This window comes from Metopolophium dirhodum, chromosome 1 (assembly GCF_019925205.1).
Source record: "Metopolophium dirhodum isolate CAU chromosome 1, ASM1992520v1, whole genome shotgun sequence".
Taxonomy (NCBI): Eukaryota; Metazoa; Arthropoda; class Insecta; order Hemiptera; family Aphididae; genus Metopolophium; species Metopolophium dirhodum.
The window spans coordinates 75,393,769-75,413,585 of NC_083560.1; the positions used below are offsets into that span (position 1 = coordinate 75,393,769).

The following is a 19,817-nucleotide window of genomic DNA, read 5'->3' on the forward strand; positions in this document are numbered from 1 at the left end:
ATTTTTAACTACAACATTTTCAAAATATATCAACATTTTGATGAATTTTTTCAACATTTAAACTTTAAAATTTTACCAATTTTTCTTTGATATTTTTCAACTGATATTATATTACAAATTATGAAAAACCTTGTATTAAATTTTCTAGCATTTTTATCAATTGAAAAAATGTTATCAACTAATAGATAGGTACTGAAGAAAAAACCAAAATATATTCAAACATTTTAAATGTGTATATGAATAATTCAAAAATTTCAGATTTTTTGAAAACTAACATTTCTAGAAAACGCTCAAATTCTCGCTATAAATATTTTTAAAGAAAAATAAAAAATATTTAAAAAATCAATTGTTTCACTTTCAACATATCGTTTAAACTTGAAAGCATTGAAAATAGATTACATTTTAATTCAAATCCATCTTACAATTAACAAGAAACAAGTACCTACATATTTCAACTATAAGAAATTATTTTTTATAATTTATACTTCAATCAATTTTTTCTTATTTTCAATAGTTTCTTTAATTATAGTATAAGAAAAAAAATACTTCTTGTAGTGCATTCATCTACCAACTATACAAAAATGATAGTATATTTATTTTTAATACTATGGAGTATATAGTTTTTTAGAAACTCAGAATGTTCCAAGAACTATCGTATAGGTACCTAAAATAGTAAAGCGACTTAAACTTATAAGTATCAGGGCACGATGTAGAGAAGAGAAGGTGATAACACTCCGCGAAAAAAGTGGCACAAATTTAGTTAACATGAATACTAGGCACCGCCACATTACTCGAAGGCCGGTTATATTAATTATTTGCTATTATGGTGCATTAAATATAGACCAAACTAATGCGTATTGTATAAATATATTCATGAATTCAATAAAATAAGCATATTATAGAGGTAGACTTCCAGTCATAACAAATAGTATTTAAAATATAAATCCCTTCCCAATATTGTTCAAAATTGATTAGAATTATTGTAAGAACTATGACTGTCCATTTAAATGTCTACTATTGAATATTTAGTTACCGAACAATAAATATTATATTAAGTTTTAAAATATTATTTTAAAAGTTTAATAGGTAAATTAAATAATTAAAAATGCTAAATAAATGCTATCTATGTACCAGGCTGTAAGACAGGATACGCTAGTGGAAGTGAAGGAAAAAATATTTCATTGTTTAGAGCTCCAAAGATACTGTGACTATATTAAAGACGAAAAAATATTTACATGATTTTTTATAAATTTTAAGTAGGTAATTACTTAATAGCATTACTCCACAATAATATAATAATTATATAGAGTATTATTATTATTTGGTATCTAATAATAATTTATACAATTAGATAAATTATTTGTACATAAAATTATTTTAAGTAATTTTCAAGATACGGATACTAATACTTTAAATTTAAATATGATAATTATTAGGTAATAAACAATATTGTTAACATCTTTAATATTATGTGATAACTACTTACTTATATGTATACTAATTTATGTATTATACTTAGGCACATTGCCTATTATTATTAATGTAATAGTGTCTTAGATATATTTAAATATTTTTAACAGAAGGTACCAAATACCAATATTACGTAATTATTGAATCAAAAGTAAATATAAAGAAGTATATTATATAAATAGATTTGAGTTACTTATAATATATAGAAATTATTAAATTTGTAATGGTCTGTATTCTGTTATCTGCAATTTTGCTATAATTTTCAATTGTCAACTTCTAGGCAGTTGAATAAAGTATATCATAAGGCAATAAATGATTTGCAATATGAATACCATACGTTAAAATTATCTTATTGAAATACCAATAAATAAACGTAGGTACACACAGGTATTTTTTATTATAAATACAATATTTATAATATTTTTGATTCATTGCAATAAAACACAATACACATGTGTCTAATGCAATTATTCAAACACCCGGCCTTCGAAGCTTGTGGTAGTCCTGGTGGATATTATTTAAACTACAAATTTGCCGTCGAAAACTAAGCCACTTTTTTTCTCCTGGCCAAGCCGAGTGTTATCACCTTCTCTTCTCTACATCATGTATCATGGTATACCGTTATCATGGATAATAATTAACAAATCATACTTCAAAGTATATTGAATTTCCTAAAGATTTTTTTTAATTTATTACTAGAAAACAATATCATACAAAATACAAGGAATGTGCAAAAAATGAAAATAAGTTGATATATTTATGCAATATTTTTGATATATTCAACACTGATGAAATTTGTGCATTCTAATCTATCAGATTCCTTTGCAAGTCTAACACCAGTCGATAATATTTCAAAAAATGATATTGTATTTTGCAAATATGAGGGATATATTTCATATTTACAGCAGCAATAACTAAATTATTATAATTATAAATTTCCAAATTTCAGTTTTCAGTATATTGTGTATAAACTATAAATGTCTCATTTACAACTCACTCACACAAATAGTATGCATATTTTTTTGATCTACAAAATTTGATTTAATTTTTTAACATCACTAAATTAATTTTAAATGCTTAAGCAGTCAATTAACATCAAAACACAAAACAATTTAAATAATCATTGGTTATGATATTCTAGATAATAATTAACAATGTTTATTTACATTTAAGAAGATGTCAGTGCAATATTTGTTTTCTCTATCCGTCCCATGCACAACATAACAAATTTCAAGTTCACATTAATGATTATAACCATAATAATTTCTAAGATTAGAGTGAAAAGACCTTATTGTGAAATTTGAAGTTGCGAGTGGGTCCGAGAGAGAAAACAAATAGTGCACTGACATCCTCTTAATGAATAAATCATTTTTTGACTTTTTATTTAGGTTAATAATTTTTAATTTATTATCCATGTAATAATTACATCATAGTACTATCTTAGTTAAAATAATATTAACAGGTTGGCATTTAATTTAAAGCCTTTTTTTATTCAATAAAGTTAAACAATAAAAAAAAAAAACTTGAGAAAACCAGCAGTTCAAATATGTTGATAATGATAATGTAATGACAAATGGACTTAATTTCTAGTTCCTTATAATTAAATATAATAAAATAAACCACAAAAAAAAAACCACAAAAAAAAACATTATTAAAATGAGATGTCATAAAAATAATTTTAAAAATTACAAAATAATTTCAATACATTTACTGTTGAGTCAAGATAATTTTTAAATACCTTTATGCAGGTTGATATAAAAAAAAAATTGATTCATAAATCAAATTTAAAAAGAAAAAAAACCTTTGAAATATTAAGTAAGTTTTTAAATATTGCTTAATTGTTTAACAATACTTTTATTAATATTATTTAAACATAACAAAATCATTAATTATGAAACTAATAGGAATACAAATATTATAACAAGTTTTTGTTTTAAGAAAAAATGAAAACAAAAATAAAAATAAGTTAACAGAAATATAATATAAGGACAAAATTCTTTTGGTGTCATCTTAAAAGTTAAACTTCACATAATGTACATCTTTAAATTGTCCAATTTTTTTTTTTTTTTTGTTAGTTAAGGCACCGTAAAAATTTCTGTTGTTTTGATTTCTTAGTTTTGTTTTATGCTGTTGAAACTATTCATCCATCTTATTGTCTGTAAATAAAACATTCAAAATTATTAATAATTCACTATTGTTGTAATAGATTTATTTAGCATTGAAAGAAAATAGTAGATAATAACATGATTTATTTTGAAATTAAAATATAAATTTTAGTGTAAAATAGAAATAGAATTGGATTAATTTGCTGAAAAGTAAATTTTTTTTTTAGATTGTTTAAATCTTAGTTGGTTGCTTTAAAATATTTCTTAGTTTATTGTAGTTATAATAGCTTTATTATCAATACAATGTTAATAAAATAAGAAACTTAAACATTTTTTTTATTTATAAGGACAAAATATATAAAATGTTCTTGAATAGTACATAAACAATTGTTTCATTAATATAAACCTAACCTTTTTTAAATTGTCTTAATTTTGGAAGCAATGTTTTTTATTGATCAAAACTATTATGAAAAATAAACATTTACTATCTGACAAACTAACCTTAAGAGGACATCGCACCCACATATGTTGTCTCCATTTTACACACGTACGACACATACACGTAAATTTTCATTTGCTAGTTTCAATAGGTAGCCGTCATTTTTGATATTAGAGTGAAATGACCTATTATCAAACTTTTAGGTAACAACATTATCTGTGTTCTCTCGTTGGTTGTTTACAATATTTTAATTTTTAAGTGAGTTATCAGTATGTAAAATATTAATATTTAAAAATGCTCATAACTCACTTAAAAATTAAAATATCGTAAAAAACCAACGAGAGAACACAGATAATGTTGTTACCTAAAAGTTAGATAACAGGTTAATTCATTCTAATATCAAAACTGACAGCACCCTATTGAAACTAGCAACTAAAAATGTTCTATGGCATACGTGTTTAAGACGGAGACAACACATGTGGGTGCGACGTCCTCTTAAGTTTTAAAATCCCATATAATATTATCTTATAAAAATATATTAAAATATCTAAACAAACAAAACTATGCAGACCGCCAATGCAAAAAAATAAATAAATATTAATTCCAACATTCTAAGTAAGTAGTATATTTTCCAATAACTAACAGGCTTTAAAAAGATTAATTAATAAATAAATAAATTAGTATATACCTGTTTTGCACTGACTGCCAATGATCAAGCAAGCTTTGACATACTTTCGATGAAATTTGTGCTTCAAAAGTTGAGTTGGAGTATGACATACTGCAAATGGTTTTATTGTTCTAGATGTTGACAATTCTGTCAATTGTTGACGAAATTCTATATCATTGATTAAATCACGTCCAAAATTGGCTTTTAGTCCAGAAGAGTTTTGACCAGTTTTTTTTTCCTTGTTATAGATTGTGCCTTTTCTAGTCATACTCTCATTGAGATTTACTTCAACTTCCGTTGACAAATTTGTTAAAATATTTCTCCAGGTTTTTGGAATACCATTTGTTTCTACACATGCACGAAACAAATTAACTGGAGATCCTTCAGCGATTGGACCGATTAAATGGTATAATCCATTATCTGTTTTGACAATCTGTTTAGTCTTACGAACAACCAAAATACCAGCTTTATGAACTTTCTTCAATTCTGTGGTTTGATCTCCTGCTAATAAAGTACCTAGAAATACAAAAATAAAATTATAAAAATATGCACAAACAAAAAAATACACTAGGTATTCAAGATACAGATAAAGTAAAATAAAAGATATTATAGACATTTTTATTTTATATTTCTTTAATTTTGTTACATAAAATGCTGAAATTAATAAAATGCGAGATAAAATATAAAGATTTTTGTTCACTATTGTGATGTGGAAGCTGAATTGTCACATCAAAATTATTTTATAATTAATAAATAAGTTATTATTTTTTATAATATCATATGAATTGGTTAAGAGGACGTCGCACCCGCATGGTTGTCTCCGTCTTTCACACGTACGACATAGGACATTTTTGTTTGCTTGTTTCAATAGGGTGCTGTCAGTTTTGATATTTTATAATTTATAATTTTATAACTGTGAATTGACCTATTAACAAACTTTTAGGTAACAACATTATCTGTGTACTTTTGTTGGTTTTTTACAATATTTTAATTTTTAAGTGAGTTATGAACATAAAAAACCAACGAGAGCACACAGATAATGGTGTTACCTAAAAGTTTGATAATAAGTTAATTCATTCTAATATCAAAAATGACAACACCCTAAAACTAGCTAACGAAAATTTGCTATATCGTACGTGTGTAAGACGGAAACAGCACATTCGGGTGCGAAGTCCTCTTTATAGTTGTCAATTAACACTTTGATTGGTATTAATGTAATTTGATTTGTGTGTGATACACAGGAACGAACTATGTTTCCATATAACATATGGGTTGTAATATTTTGATATTACGAGGATGTCAGCACACCATTAAATGTTTTCTCTCTTTGATCCACTCGCAAACATAGCAAATTAATGTTTAGCAGAACCTACCCTGTGTTGTTACTTTTAATATTTGAAGAAATCATCTATTATCAAACTTTAAGTTCAGAACATTTCCTGTATGTGTTGGGTTTAATAAAGATATAATAATTTATATTTTAAGCAGTTTTAAATTTTACTAATTTACACAAAAATAAAAATATCATAAAATTGGTAACAAAGTGACATAGGTAAGTAATGTTTTTAACTTAAAGTTTGATACCTTATAAGTGAATTCACTCTAATACTAAAGGTAACAACATAGGGTTGGTTCTGCTTAACGTGAATTTGGTATGCTGCGCATAGGTCAGAGAGAGAAAGTGCGCTGACATTCTCTTAAATGATTAGACTTTATATACCAGTTTGTAAGCAAAAACTTGGTACACTCTATAATAATTCACGTTACCTACACTACTAAGTACCCTACACATATTCTAGAATTCTGTCTGCGAGAAATTTATGATCCAATAGTCTAGTTTCATGTCCCACAAATAAAATTCAAAAATGTGTATAGGGTATCTGTGAATGTTACGTCTTTCCTTCCACCAATCGTGAAATACATATTATGTAAATGTATGACGTAAGTCATTATTACGGTTATCTACTCGGGTTTGATCCCATAGCTATGCTGCCTGTGTATGTCAATAGTCTATACATTATACACTATTCACTGTACATAATAGTATACAGTGAACGTATGGTACTATTAGCTCTAGTAGTTAGTAGTCACAAGGTCTGTTTGTCTGCACTCTGCGCATACCAATACTTGATATTAAAATATACAAATCTTATTTATCTTAAAATACTCAGGTTCAACGGTTTTCAAAATGTGTTACCTACTTACTAACAATTCAATACCTACCAAATATTAAAAAATAATCTGTTTTTAATGTTTTATTGTTTTGGTTGTCAATTTTAAAATGAATGAGTGAATTGTATATTATACAATAAGTATGTTCATTACCTAATTGGAAAGTCAGTAGCTCTAATTTTAAACCTAATGCAGATATTCGAGTGCAGTTTTTTTTAAATTTAATGCATGACTAGTACTATTAGCCATGTAATAATAATAATATTTATATACCATGGACTAAGAAAAAAATTCCATAAAAGTTGTTTTGTAGAGTTATTTATTTATGATACAAAGAAAATACAATTTTTAAATCAGTTGAATTTTGAAAAAATGACAACTTATATTTTTAAAAATATAGTATAATTTGAAAGGTATTGTAAAATTATGTTTTTTTTCACTCTTCACACTTCAATGACCAATGCTAATCCAAAAGGAAATAAATAGAGACCCGAATTATATGCACTAAAAAGGTGCTAAATATGGTGCAAATATACATGATCAAAATCACAAAATATGCTCCTATAGTCCTATATGCAGTATATTCATCTAACATTTGGGCCAAAAAAAAAAAGTTAATACATTTTTTGAATCTAAGCTATAGAGTATTATTAATACACTGTATTGCCAAATAAATTATCTATAAAATAAAATATATAACATTTTTAAATAAATCACATTTTAACCAAAATATATATATACCTATGTACCTATTAGTTTTATATTATTATTATACTTAGTTAAGTGGGTTCAATTAAAGATCCTACATAAACTAAGGTAGTTACCATGTTATTATTTTTTTTCTATTCTTGGAGCAGCAAAGTTGTAACAAATACAGTGTTATGCTAAACAGCTAAACTATGTTAAAGAAAAAAATATTAATTATCAAAATGATTTCTGTGATTATTTAAAATAACTTGTTAATCAACATATTAATTCTAGTTTGTATTTTTATAAAGACCAAAGAAAGCTTAAAAAATTATTTTTTTTTATTAAAAGTGTATACAATAATGTATATTATACAAATTATATGCTTTAATAACAAAATATGCTTTAACCCCTCAAATATACATAACCTAACCATAGCATTTTACAATTTTTAATTTTTATATTTAGGTAATTAGGTGTAATCACAGAGAAAGTAGAATTGATTACTTAGGTATATTAAGTATTAAAACCTTTGTAGATAATATTAATTAAATTTTTTTTTTAAATCAGTCACCTAACCTAATCAAACCGGTGAAGGATTTCTTTTTTGTTTATAATTATTGGAAAATAAATAGGTATTTATTATTTAATCTCTTCACTAGATATAATATTTTCAAATATATAATGATATATAATATACCTCTTATAGCTATATTATATTAAAATTATAATAGCTGTAAGTATACCTACCTACTAGAAGATTGTGCCAAATAAGAAAAATAAAATTTAATTAATGGTTTTTACATTCAAGTATTTATTTGTGTAAAGCATACATAATATAATCACTAAAATCATTGTATTCTAGTAACTCTAGTATTTTGAATTTTCTATACATGTAGTATCATCTACATAAAAATACAGGCTGTAATTAATCTTTAATTACATACAGCGTTCAGGAAATCATGCACACTAATGATCGGTCACAACACACACAGTCACATATTAATAAAAAATAAAAATGCTCATAACTCTCTTAAAAACTGAATTATCATTAAAAAAAATCCACATACAAACACAGAATCTGTTAATAATGTTACTATCAAGTTTCATAATAAGTCAATTTACTCTATTTTTTTAACTAACAAAGCTAAACATGATCTGCTGAGTGTAAATTTGACATGTTACTCACTTGTAAGACAGAAACAACAAATGTGTATATCGTCCTCTTAAAGAAAAAATAAACATTAGACCAATGTACAACACTTTTCCCTACTTATATACTATTGTTTCATGCTTAATATCTAATTAAAAATTTTATTTTTAATAAATTTTGTGATAATTATAAATAATAAATGGTCAGTAAAAATGTATCCATTCAATTATTTTATTTTATTAATTTGTATATGGCTAGAACAAATTGTTTTTGTGTACTTAGTCATAAAATCATTTTATCCCTAAAACCTCAACACTCAACAAGTCATGTCCTATTTATCAATAATAAAAACACTAAAAAAAATGTTCAACTTCAATTACCTGTTAATGTGATGACTGACTTTGAATTGCCCTTGTTTGATTTAATTTGCTTTGTATTTAATGACCACTTGGTTAAGTACTTCACTTTACTTTTTTCCAAACTTCTTAATGAACCATTAGACTGTTCTTGACTAAGTTGAGATCCGCTGGTATTGTCACTACTATTTGGTATCTGAACAGACTCAACTAATTCTGAATCAAATTCCATTGTGTCGTCTTCATTTCCATTGTTGAAGGTGGTAGGCGGTGCATTATCATTTTGTGATGACACAGAATATGGTTTTGGCGCAGTTGGTGGTAGAAATTCTGGTTGTTGAGTATCTTCTTGAGCAGTGTCATTGATTAAGCTTTCTTCAATAATTGTGTCACAAAAGTTCATTGTTTTATTAAGAATATTGTTCGACTGGCTATTACGTGTCAACGTTGTTTTAGGTATATATTCAGCAACCGATGGTCGTTTAAATGCATTTGCGGGTTCACCTGTGTTGTTTACCTGTGACCCGCCATCTTCCGTTGGTTTACTCGACAGTTGTGTGCCATTATCGGAAGGCATTTGCATTGTGTGACGTGTGAAGTTTGCACCATTGCGCTGTCCATCTTTAGCGATGTGTTTAATACGCCTTATGAATAAATTGAATTCGGATTCAAATTTACTGAAAGAATGTACTTGCAAAAATTGATCCATTATATCTCGCAACTGTACACTCTTCTCTTCAATAATATCATTGAATAGTAGCGTTTCGATTGGCGGTTGTGCCATCTGTTGCTGTTGAAATGTCGAGCTCGACGCTGTCCTTTGGTTCGCCATCTTTAAAAACCGATCCACAATATTATTGTATGTTGTCGATGATACGAGAACAGCGGTACGCGTCGAGATAATAATGCGACACAACAACACCGTTTGTCCAACACGAACGAAACAATCAAACGGACCGAACGAAATAAAAAAACACGGACAATTGACGTTGGTTTACAGTAATAATAATCGTGCTTCGTTCAAACAACAGAATTATGGACTCCAAACAATGAATATCGAACGCGACTGATTAAGTTGCATCACCGACAACCCGCCAATTCAAACGTCAAATTTCAAATGAAAACAGCCGAATGGTCGTTGTTGTAATCACGGTACACAGCGTAACATGGCGCTGACCGCCATGAACCACGGTACCGTTTACCTCCAACGCTTGTTTACTGTTCCATTTTATTTACGCGTATTTTTTAAATTTAATGCCGTTCACTACTGTAATATTAATAATTAACTAATCTACAGATTACTTTATGTCGTTTACCAATAATAACTGTAATTCTTTTTTTTTTCATTTTTTGATCCGAACAAATTTATTTACGTTCATAACCATGGTAACTGTTTACAAAATATGTCCTACATACGCCGTACCGGAGTCCTTACCACCACAGCGGGCTACGCGGTAATATAACCGTGGGTACTGGGTAATGGGTATCTCTATGCACAACAAAATAATCAAAATAATAATCAATAGAAATTATTAGAATAATATTGATTTTCAATTCCATTTATCTAATGTATGTATACAAATGTATGAATAATGAATATTTTAATCACGGATCAACATAATAGAAATACTATAAAAGTTCGTAGTTCAAATCTGTTGGCATTGTTCAGAGAAAATTTCCTTCAAAACTTTCTAACGTAAAGTATATTAAACTGTTATAAAAAAATTCATTCAGCCTCGCAAATGTATCTCCACTCTCCAGTGTTTCAGTAGTTCGGTGTTAATGTGTTATAGATTGTTTGTAGTATTTTTCACAACGTAAATTATTGACTCCAATCAAAATAACGAAGGTTGCATGCATGTAGTAACACTACCAAAAATATTCGTCCTATTTTCCCGTTGCCTTTTTTTCTATTGCCGGTTCAATCATCTTAGGCCATATTATAATATTATGTATGTGTATAATATTTTTATGTACCTCCTACCCGTGTCCCGTAAACATTTAAATTGTTTTAAATATTGTTGGCCATAATAATAATAGTGTAACCTTGACTTTGTCATGAGTGTGTAATGTGCAGCTACTGCTGAAATCCTGTTGCACCTACTGCCTACGATCGTAATGCGAATGGCGAATATGATTTTCCCAATTCCGACACTCACGCCGCCGCTGTCTAATCTCATAAAATGTACCCGAAATGGCGGCAGTCGGCGACGCGAATGCGCGTTTTCATAGATTATTTATCATAATAGTTTTATGGTTTTTAAAATTGAATTTTATACCATTGATCAAAAAATACTAGTAAATACTTGAATTTATAATCAATGATTATACTAAGTACCTGCCACGGATATATATGCTATAATGTAGTATATTATTTTATTATCTGTGGTGCCTACTGACGACGCTATCAACAATCGGCGTACACACACAAGCGGGTCTGGGTGAATTATTGTTTTCAATCGATCATAATATTATTATTTATAAAATTACGATTATTGACCGCGTATGGTTTAAAAATAATTTTAATAATGTAAACATACCAAAACACATTGATTATTATGAATAGTCTGCGAGTTGTGAGTAGGTAAATATAAAAACACTACAGGATATATTATGTAGGTACTTTTTATTCGTAAAATGCATTAATATCAAAATATTTATCGATGAGTAGGTGGTACGTTATATTTTATTTAGGTTGTCATGAAACAAGCTAGAGATCTATATTCAATAAAAATATCTATTTACATACAAATCCATAATATATGCCCTCGTAATAAGTTTTTATCTATACAATCTTTAAAATAGGTAGTTATTTTAATATGTTTTCCAAATTCAAATAAATAATATATATCTTACAACTATTAATCACAATAACTGGTGTACGTGTTGTGTATAGATAAAAAGTATTTTTGTGTAACAAATGCTAATTTTCTTTTAGTAGGTAGGTACCTACCTCTTTAAGTGGGCTAGGTAGTTGGTATATGAAAGTCTACTTAACTCCAGATAAATAAATTAAACCTAAACTGCACATGTCTATCATTAATCAACAATAAAATAATTTATTTAATTAATTAATTTTAAATATGGTGATTAGTGGACAGTAAAGTTCATATAAAAAAAAATTGTAAACCGCCCTTTTATAGAGTAGGTGTTTCGTCACTGAGTAGGTAATTGTAATGGATGTGTTAAATTTAAATTTGATGAGAATCTATCAACTTTTATTTGAATACATTTTAAATACTATTTTAGTATTTTACTGTGTAGGTATAGAATATTTTATTTTCAGATACATACTTTTCTTTTTACTTTCTAATTCTTTTTAAGTAGGTACCTACTATTTAGACATTTAGTATATGATAAAAACGATCAATCAATATTATATTAACTAGGTATTTAAATTTAAAAAATTTCAGTTTTCTCTAAATGTCAATGATATTCTGTTTGTTGTATAATTAGTTCATAGTTGCTACTTATATTGAGCGTTTGATTTTTCATAAGAATTAATTTTAAATTTACATATTTTACAAAATAAAAGTTTTTTTCAGTACATCTGCACTTAAGTCTCTAACACTCTTTCAAAAATTGTATTTTGTTTGTATATGGACATTTGAAGTTTTTTCCATTTATTGACACAATATTTTATATAATACTAGAACTATCTTACACAACTTCAAACATCTATGAACAAATATCGTAGTCAGGTACTCAGGTATCGTAACAATTACATATGTAATTTATTTTAAGATATTTGTTTAAACATTAAAATAGTATATTTTGTTATAAAGGTAAATACATAATAATATTCTATCGATTATTATAATTTTATTATATTATAAGTCATAACCTTAGTACCTATAGAACTTAATGTAAATTGTTGTTTGTTTTAGAATAAAATTACAATTTATAAGTAAATATTATAAATAAATAAGCGCTGCGATAGTGATATATTATAATCACAATGGCTACAGTTTTTTCAATTTAATATAGCTGTGAAAATACTGTGTTGTCTTACCTAACCAAACCTTTTATATATATAGTGTAGTTTGATTCGAAGACAGAAATTCGTATAAAATGCATTCTAGGCTCTAGCTTTATCTCTCTTTGACTCTTATGGAAAATATCATTGGTGAGAGTGAGAGGTCCAATGCGTTGAATAATTGCATCACATTTTTATATTATAAATATGTACAGACTTCATTTTGATACAAATGATCTAAAACTGACCTACTGTTTTACTAAGTACAGTCTATTTGAACATTGTCTACAAATGGCTATTAAAGTTTGTTTATCAGTGTGTAATAAGTAATAAGTTCAAAAATGTCCAATATGTATTTAATATTAATAATATATTTAAAAATTATAAAAATAAAAACAATGTTTATTTAATAAATAATGATTAGACTCAGTTTTAAATTAAGTGTCTGTCCAATAAATCAGGTAGGTAGGTTAGATAAGATAAAATTATTATTGCAGACTGCAATGTATGTATAAGAATCTATTAATTCTGCAGATAGATTAAATATAGGTAGGCACAAATTGATAATTTTTAGAGATTAAATTATACATTAGACAAAAAATTATTAATTATGAATTAAAATGCATTTTAATAATGTAGGTATATGCTTGAGTGTTAGACCAAATATTATGCAAAACGATGAGAAGGTAAAACAATTTTGTTAATAAATTAAATTCCTATTCATATGAAATTGGATAACAGTCTATAATTGATGTAGAAAATGGACATCATAATGTGCAAAATTCAATTATTAGTTACAACTATTATCACTTTTTAATAGTAAGCAGTAATCACGCAATAAACATTGAAATTTATCCTGTAAAAACTAATTTAAATGAAAATACTAATAGTTTATTTATTCGTGTTTATTCAAATAACAGACCTGAGGCCCAAAGCATAAAGATTTAACAAAAGTTAAAATTAATTAAAAATGTAAAATATATAGGTAACTACATACATAATTATAGAGGAGGTATGCCAAATATGCAATAGTCATACTCATGTATGGGATATTCGGATGGCCAGGTAATCTAGGCAAAAAAGTACAAAGTAAAAATATCCAATTTAAAACCGTACCAAATTTGTTGTTTACCTACTGATTCGCTCATAATATAACATATTTATTTGTTTAGCTCCAAAGCGCGATGACAAATTAAAAACACATTATCGTAAATCCAATAGGGCCTATGCTAAAACTGTTTTTCTAGTGCCCATTGAAATAGAACTTCTTTAAATTAGGAAAATTAGGAAAATATATGTAATATGTTAAGTAGCTAGGTACTATTATAGTATTATGTCTTAACTCTTAAGGGCAGAAAGGCCTTAATTCATTAGAAATTTAGAATCCATAGATATATCAATATTATGTGGTTATATCTTAGAACCGAAAAGTTTTTGTCGTATAATAAAATTACTAAATGGTTTGTTAAAAAAAAAGATTTGCAGAATGAAAATCCCTGGCTCTAGGAAAGAAGATCCTCACACCACAATATTACTGACATGTCACAACCACATGAAAATTATTGAACAAATATTTTTTAAACTCTAATAGTTAATATAATAAAATTACCTCATTATTGATATTTGATTACAAATATAGTAAAGGTATACTTATCATTAAAAAATTAATATATTTATAGTAAATAATTTTCAACATTAGGTATAACATTAATACTTTGTTTTATATTACTATGAATAAATCTATAAAATTCATTAGTTTGCAAGTAATATAGTAGTCTGAGGATTTCTTATTCCTAGGGTCGGCGATTTTTCCGGGGTGTTCATTGGGAATCGCAGAAAAAAGACCAAGAAAAAAAAACTTAAAAAATTAAAAATATATTAAGGGGTATATCAAATATCAATATCATGAGAAAATGCTATAAAAATTAATTTTTGTATTTCCAATAATATGGTTTGAGAGTAAAACCCCTATTATCAATATTGTAGAAGAGAATTTAAGCGTATAAAAGTAAATTTTTGATATTTTAATTAATAAACCCAATAAGTAAAATATTACAAATTTTAGAGCTAAATATTGGACATTGAAAATAAAATATCGAAAATCGACTCATATACGTCTCAATAAACTTCTTCTCTTCAATAATAGTGTCCATACTATATGTAACTCGTGTAAGCATATTATTGGAAATATGAAACTAAGTTTCAATGTTTCACTAAAATTCACATTTGTAATTTGTGTGTAAAGTGATCACTGATCACGTATTATACTACGCACACATTTACACGACTCACATACACACACATTGCCTATATTGAACTCCTTAAAAACGTATTACAAAGAAAAAGCATGTCAACCTATATAAATCAATAAAATTATAAAAAAAAAGAAAATAATTTGTTTCCAGATCCAGTATTTGTACATGTGGATTTTGAAAGGGCCATGATTCTAGCAATTAAAATTGTTTTAGGAGATCAATACATCATAGGTTATAGGTATAATAATCAAAGTTTGTTTTTGTCATCTTATTAAGTCTGTACACCGTAAGATTGAAGAGTTAGGTTTAAAGCGGGCATGGATTATTTGAAAAGTGTGATGTGTGATGATGCCATAGATTTAGACATTTAGTAACATACTTCGATTCAACTTAGATAGTTAAATTATCATTAATTAGTTTTTTTGTAACTATTTTATTATATTAAAATGATTTGACTTATTAGCTTTTTTGCAGATTTGCAGTGTTACCGGTGATAAATGATAATAATAATTTAATATAAATAGTTTTTTCTTGTGATAATCAATTATTATAAGTAGATATATTTAAAAATTTTAAAAATTGTTCTTTTTTCTGTGTTCTTTTTTTCCTTGGTCTTTTTTCTTTTACTGGGTTTTTTTCCCGGGGATTAATATTCCCCGAGTACCTAAAATAAAACGTAATTAATGGAGCATCGAAGCACAACCGCTCAACAGTACAACACACTACAAAAAAAAAGGTTAGGTTAGGTTGTAGTGTCGCGCCATCAGTTATTACAAATTACAATATTAAATCCAGGCAATATTTTCCATTGTAATTTGTAATGTATTAAAACCACGATTGTATACTACTATATATGTCTTGTATAAAAAAAGCCAACTTAGATACATAACAATTAACAGTACAATTGTACAAAATTAAAAATAGTACCTACAACAACGATAACAAAACAGTAACCAATGGATGGCCGCGCGTGGTTGTAGACGACGTAAGCGGTAGAAGCTCGGAAGGTTCCTATTAAAAATTTAAAATAATAATAATACCGCGTACTTATATTTTGGGGCTGTCGGCTGTGTATTTTAATATTTTTAATTTTATAACATTACATAGGTACTTACTACCATAGCTTCTCTTGAGTGTTATGATATCACAAATTATCAAATTTAATTATATCATGATAGTATTATAGGTAAGTACTTCATATACCGTATAGTTACAAAATATAGGAAGGTACTAAGCACGAATTAAGATATATAAGTATATTAAGTATATCTTAATTCGTGGTACCTAGTACCTAATATTTGAACGTAGGTAGTGATATTTACAATATGTGATTTTGTGATCTAAGAAATTTATTATAATGATTTACTAACCTTACTTGTTCTCTTTTGAAACATAATAAGTTTATTTTAGCCTTTAGGCCTTGATATTGAAGTATTGAACTCTTGAAGATAATCTTTTAGTATAGTTGCATAGTCTCATCGTTTATATGGATAGAAGGCCACAACTCCTAAGTCCTGAAGTTGTCTAGATAACAAGTTAGATGCCACATTTAACTTTATGCCACAACTTTTGTTTTGTAAATCGTCACAATAATATAGTTCAATAGTCTGTATATTTGCCTGCAAAACCGTATCGACGAAATATTTTTGATGATTTACAGTCGTACACTCGTATGTGTACATTTTTGAGCATTTTTCACTAAAAATTATTTTTCTACTTTCTATAAAAATAGTCTATGGTGTTTGTCACTTTGCAACAAAAATTGAAAAATTCACAAATAAGAAAACTTGCATATAAAAAAACACTAAATAATAAATACCTACAACACAGACATTCGAACACACGGCACCTCGGACACTAAGTACCTACTACACACGACTAATACGAGTCTATGAAGTAGAACTACGGCCTACCTATTAACTATGTATTTATGTAATTTGCGGGTATGGCAGTATATAAATATAGAACTGTTGCAATGATAATAATATTATCTACCTATAACTATACTTAATTATCAAAAAGGTATCGGTATATCCCACAATAAAGATATAAGATAAAGTTATATTAAACCAAAATTAATGTAGATCACAGCTAAAGCTAGGTGTTGGTAATATTTTACTATCACTGAATCACAATTAATAAGTACTACTAAGTAGCAGGGCTGGAATTTGAAAAAATAATTCCGTTTTATGCTATTTACAATTGAAACTTTACACAATTTTTGCGTTCATCGTTATTTAGAATTAAAACGTTATACAAGTTTTGTTTGTATTTATTGTTATTTAGAATAGTGTTAATACCTATTAAATGCATTAGGTAATAATAAGTAATAACTAATGCGGTCAGGTAATGTCGTGGATATACGGAATATAATATTAAATATAATCAATTATCCGTATGCATGAAATAAATATTTCTACGAAACCAGTATAACTTTTAAATAGATAGATTTTAAATTGTTTCGTTTTGCATTATATTTCGTTCAATGAAATTCTATAAATTACGTTTTGCGATATTTTTTGTTTAATGATACCTATTCTATAAATTACGTTTGCGTTATGTTTTGTTGAATGTTATAATATTATATAATTTGTTATTAGTTATGTTTTGTTTTGCGGTATTTAATTATTTTTGATTATCGCTTTCCGTTATAATTACGTTTACAAATTTCAATAGTTTTTTGTCAAATATAACGTTATAATGTTATATAATCATAACGTTTGCAAGCCCTGCTAAGTAGATATTAGATTCTGAGCGGAGCGATGAATGAATAGATTTTACAATGATTATGTGTGTTTTTTTATTATTATTTGTAGGTATTTGTATCTGTCATCAGTCATTACCTTTTGGGACAGGTAAAATGTTTCGATTTCATTCAACAGCATCTTTTCTGGTAGGAAAGTGAATCTAATTATTACGTTGAGAGTACAAAAACAAAAAATTCCCAATAGAATATAGCATTAAATAAATATTAAATATCCATATGCACGATTTTTTTTATAAGCATTTAAAGTTAAAGTTTTGACAGAATCAAAATTTTAAAATTTACTGTAGTTGAAAATTTAAAAAATGATAAGTGTGCATAGCTAAGAGTTGACAATTTAAAACAAGGATTCTCATAAATAGTTCATACTGTAACTAAAAAATCTAGTAAATATAACTATCACAGTTATTTTTTAGACATTTTAGTTCAAATTTGGACGAAATTACTTAATAAAACCAAGAATAAAGATTTTAATTATTTTGTTGTAATATAAACATATTATTCGTAGGTATTCTAGACTTTTAGAGTATATTATTATATTTTATACACATAATCAAAATTTCAAATTTTCAAATTTCTTTGGCAAAAATGAATTTAACCTACTGCAGATGTATTATGTCGGCTAGTAGTAAAATAAATTACTCTTATCACAAAAATATCATCAAATATACTTAGTAATATTATAGGCTTGCAAAATTAAAAAAAAATTAATAAATTAAATTAAAATAATTAAAATAATTTTCAGAATTACGCTCAGAATCGTATTTTGTATACAATGATTTGATATCATTGAGTTCAAATTTAACACCATCCAAAACAGTGAGCAACATGTAACCTGCTGTATAGTGTACAGCAGAGCTTACCACGCTTATCAGCTTTTTTTTTGTAGATCATTATTAAAATAATATTATTATTATTAATATTAATATTATATATCGGCATATACAACTACTATAAATCATTTTTATTTACTTCAAAATTACCTACAAGGCTATAAATCATTAATATTATTATTGATTTCATCAATCATGTTATTAGAATGTGCGAATGTTCATTTTTTTCTAGAACATCTTCGATATATTTATTTTTTGTAATTTCACTGACCATGTAATTATTCTGAAACAGTTCTGATTCTATTTGAATTAAAATTATTATAATATATTCAATTTTTATGGCTCAAAGATTAGTTTCAGGCTTAACAATTTAATAGAAGGTTCCTCATAAGTCATAATTAGTTCTCACTGAAACCCAAATCTATTATTATTTATATATTATATAGTCACAATTTTGTTATAGACATTTGTCATTTTGTATAGATACATTTTTTATTTAATCGACTCCTTCAACTGTACAGCAGAGCACAGGTACCTTCTCCCCCTTTTTTATTAGAAATTACTTATGCTCAACCTATTAATTTTATTTTATTAATACCTATACTTTATGAATCTATCTGACAGTACTACAGTAGGTAGGTACATAGGTGCTAATAAAAAATATTAGATGGTTCCATTTTTAATAAAATAAAATGTTATCTCTATATTTATAACAGGCATAGGTGTACCGTTTTATTTTCGGTTATAATAGTAGGTACTTACCTAATCACTTATCATCTATAATTATACTAGGTATAACTGTATAATAATATTATAATATAATCTATAAATACATAATTAAAAATATATACATTTAATATAATATTTTGCATAATTGTTATGGCTTATTAATAGTATTATACTATAATGGTATATCGATTATTGGTAAATCATATTATAT

At 26.5% G+C, this 19,817-nt stretch overlaps 1 protein-coding gene and 1 long non-coding RNA gene across 2 annotated transcripts in view; both read right to left on the reverse strand.

Moving 5' to 3' along the window:
• LOC132933583 (uncharacterized) overlaps positions 1-17,135 on the reverse strand; it is a 29,262-nt gene extending 12,127 nt beyond the window's left edge. The window contains exon 1 of the long non-coding RNA XR_009662905.1: positions 16,651-17,135. This is a non-coding gene — a long non-coding RNA (uncharacterized LOC132933583). The remainder of the gene's footprint in view (positions 1-16,650) is intronic.
• Positions 2,133-10,601, reverse strand: LOC132933581 (uncharacterized). Its single transcript, XM_060999849.1, has 3 exons — positions 9,074-10,601; positions 4,703-5,197; positions 2,133-3,626 (listed from the first exon to the last, which is right to left on the reverse strand). The coding sequence occupies exons 1-3, from the start codon at positions 9,879-9,881 to the stop codon at positions 3,607-3,609; spliced, it is 1,323 nt and encodes a 440-aa protein (XP_060855832.1). The 5' UTR covers positions 9,882-10,601; the 3' UTR covers positions 2,133-3,606.
• Positions 17,136-19,817: the final 2,682 nt, after the last annotated feature.

What these genes read in the sequence shown, in the direction of transcription:
- LOC132933581 (XM_060999849.1), bottom strand. Translation starts at nt 9,881, where the DNA reads ATGGCGAACCAAAGGACAGCGTCGAGCTCGACATTTCAACAGCAACAG. An exon ending in GTCAGTCATCACATTAACAG is followed by an intron (nt 5,198 to 9,073) that starts GTAATTGAAGTT and finishes TTGTATTTCTAG; the next exon opens with GTACTTTATTAGCAGGAGAT. An exon ending in TGGCAGTCAGTGCAAAACAG is followed by an intron (nt 3,627 to 4,702) that starts GTATATACTAAT and finishes TTTTATTTACAG; the next exon opens with ACAATAAGATGGATGAATAG.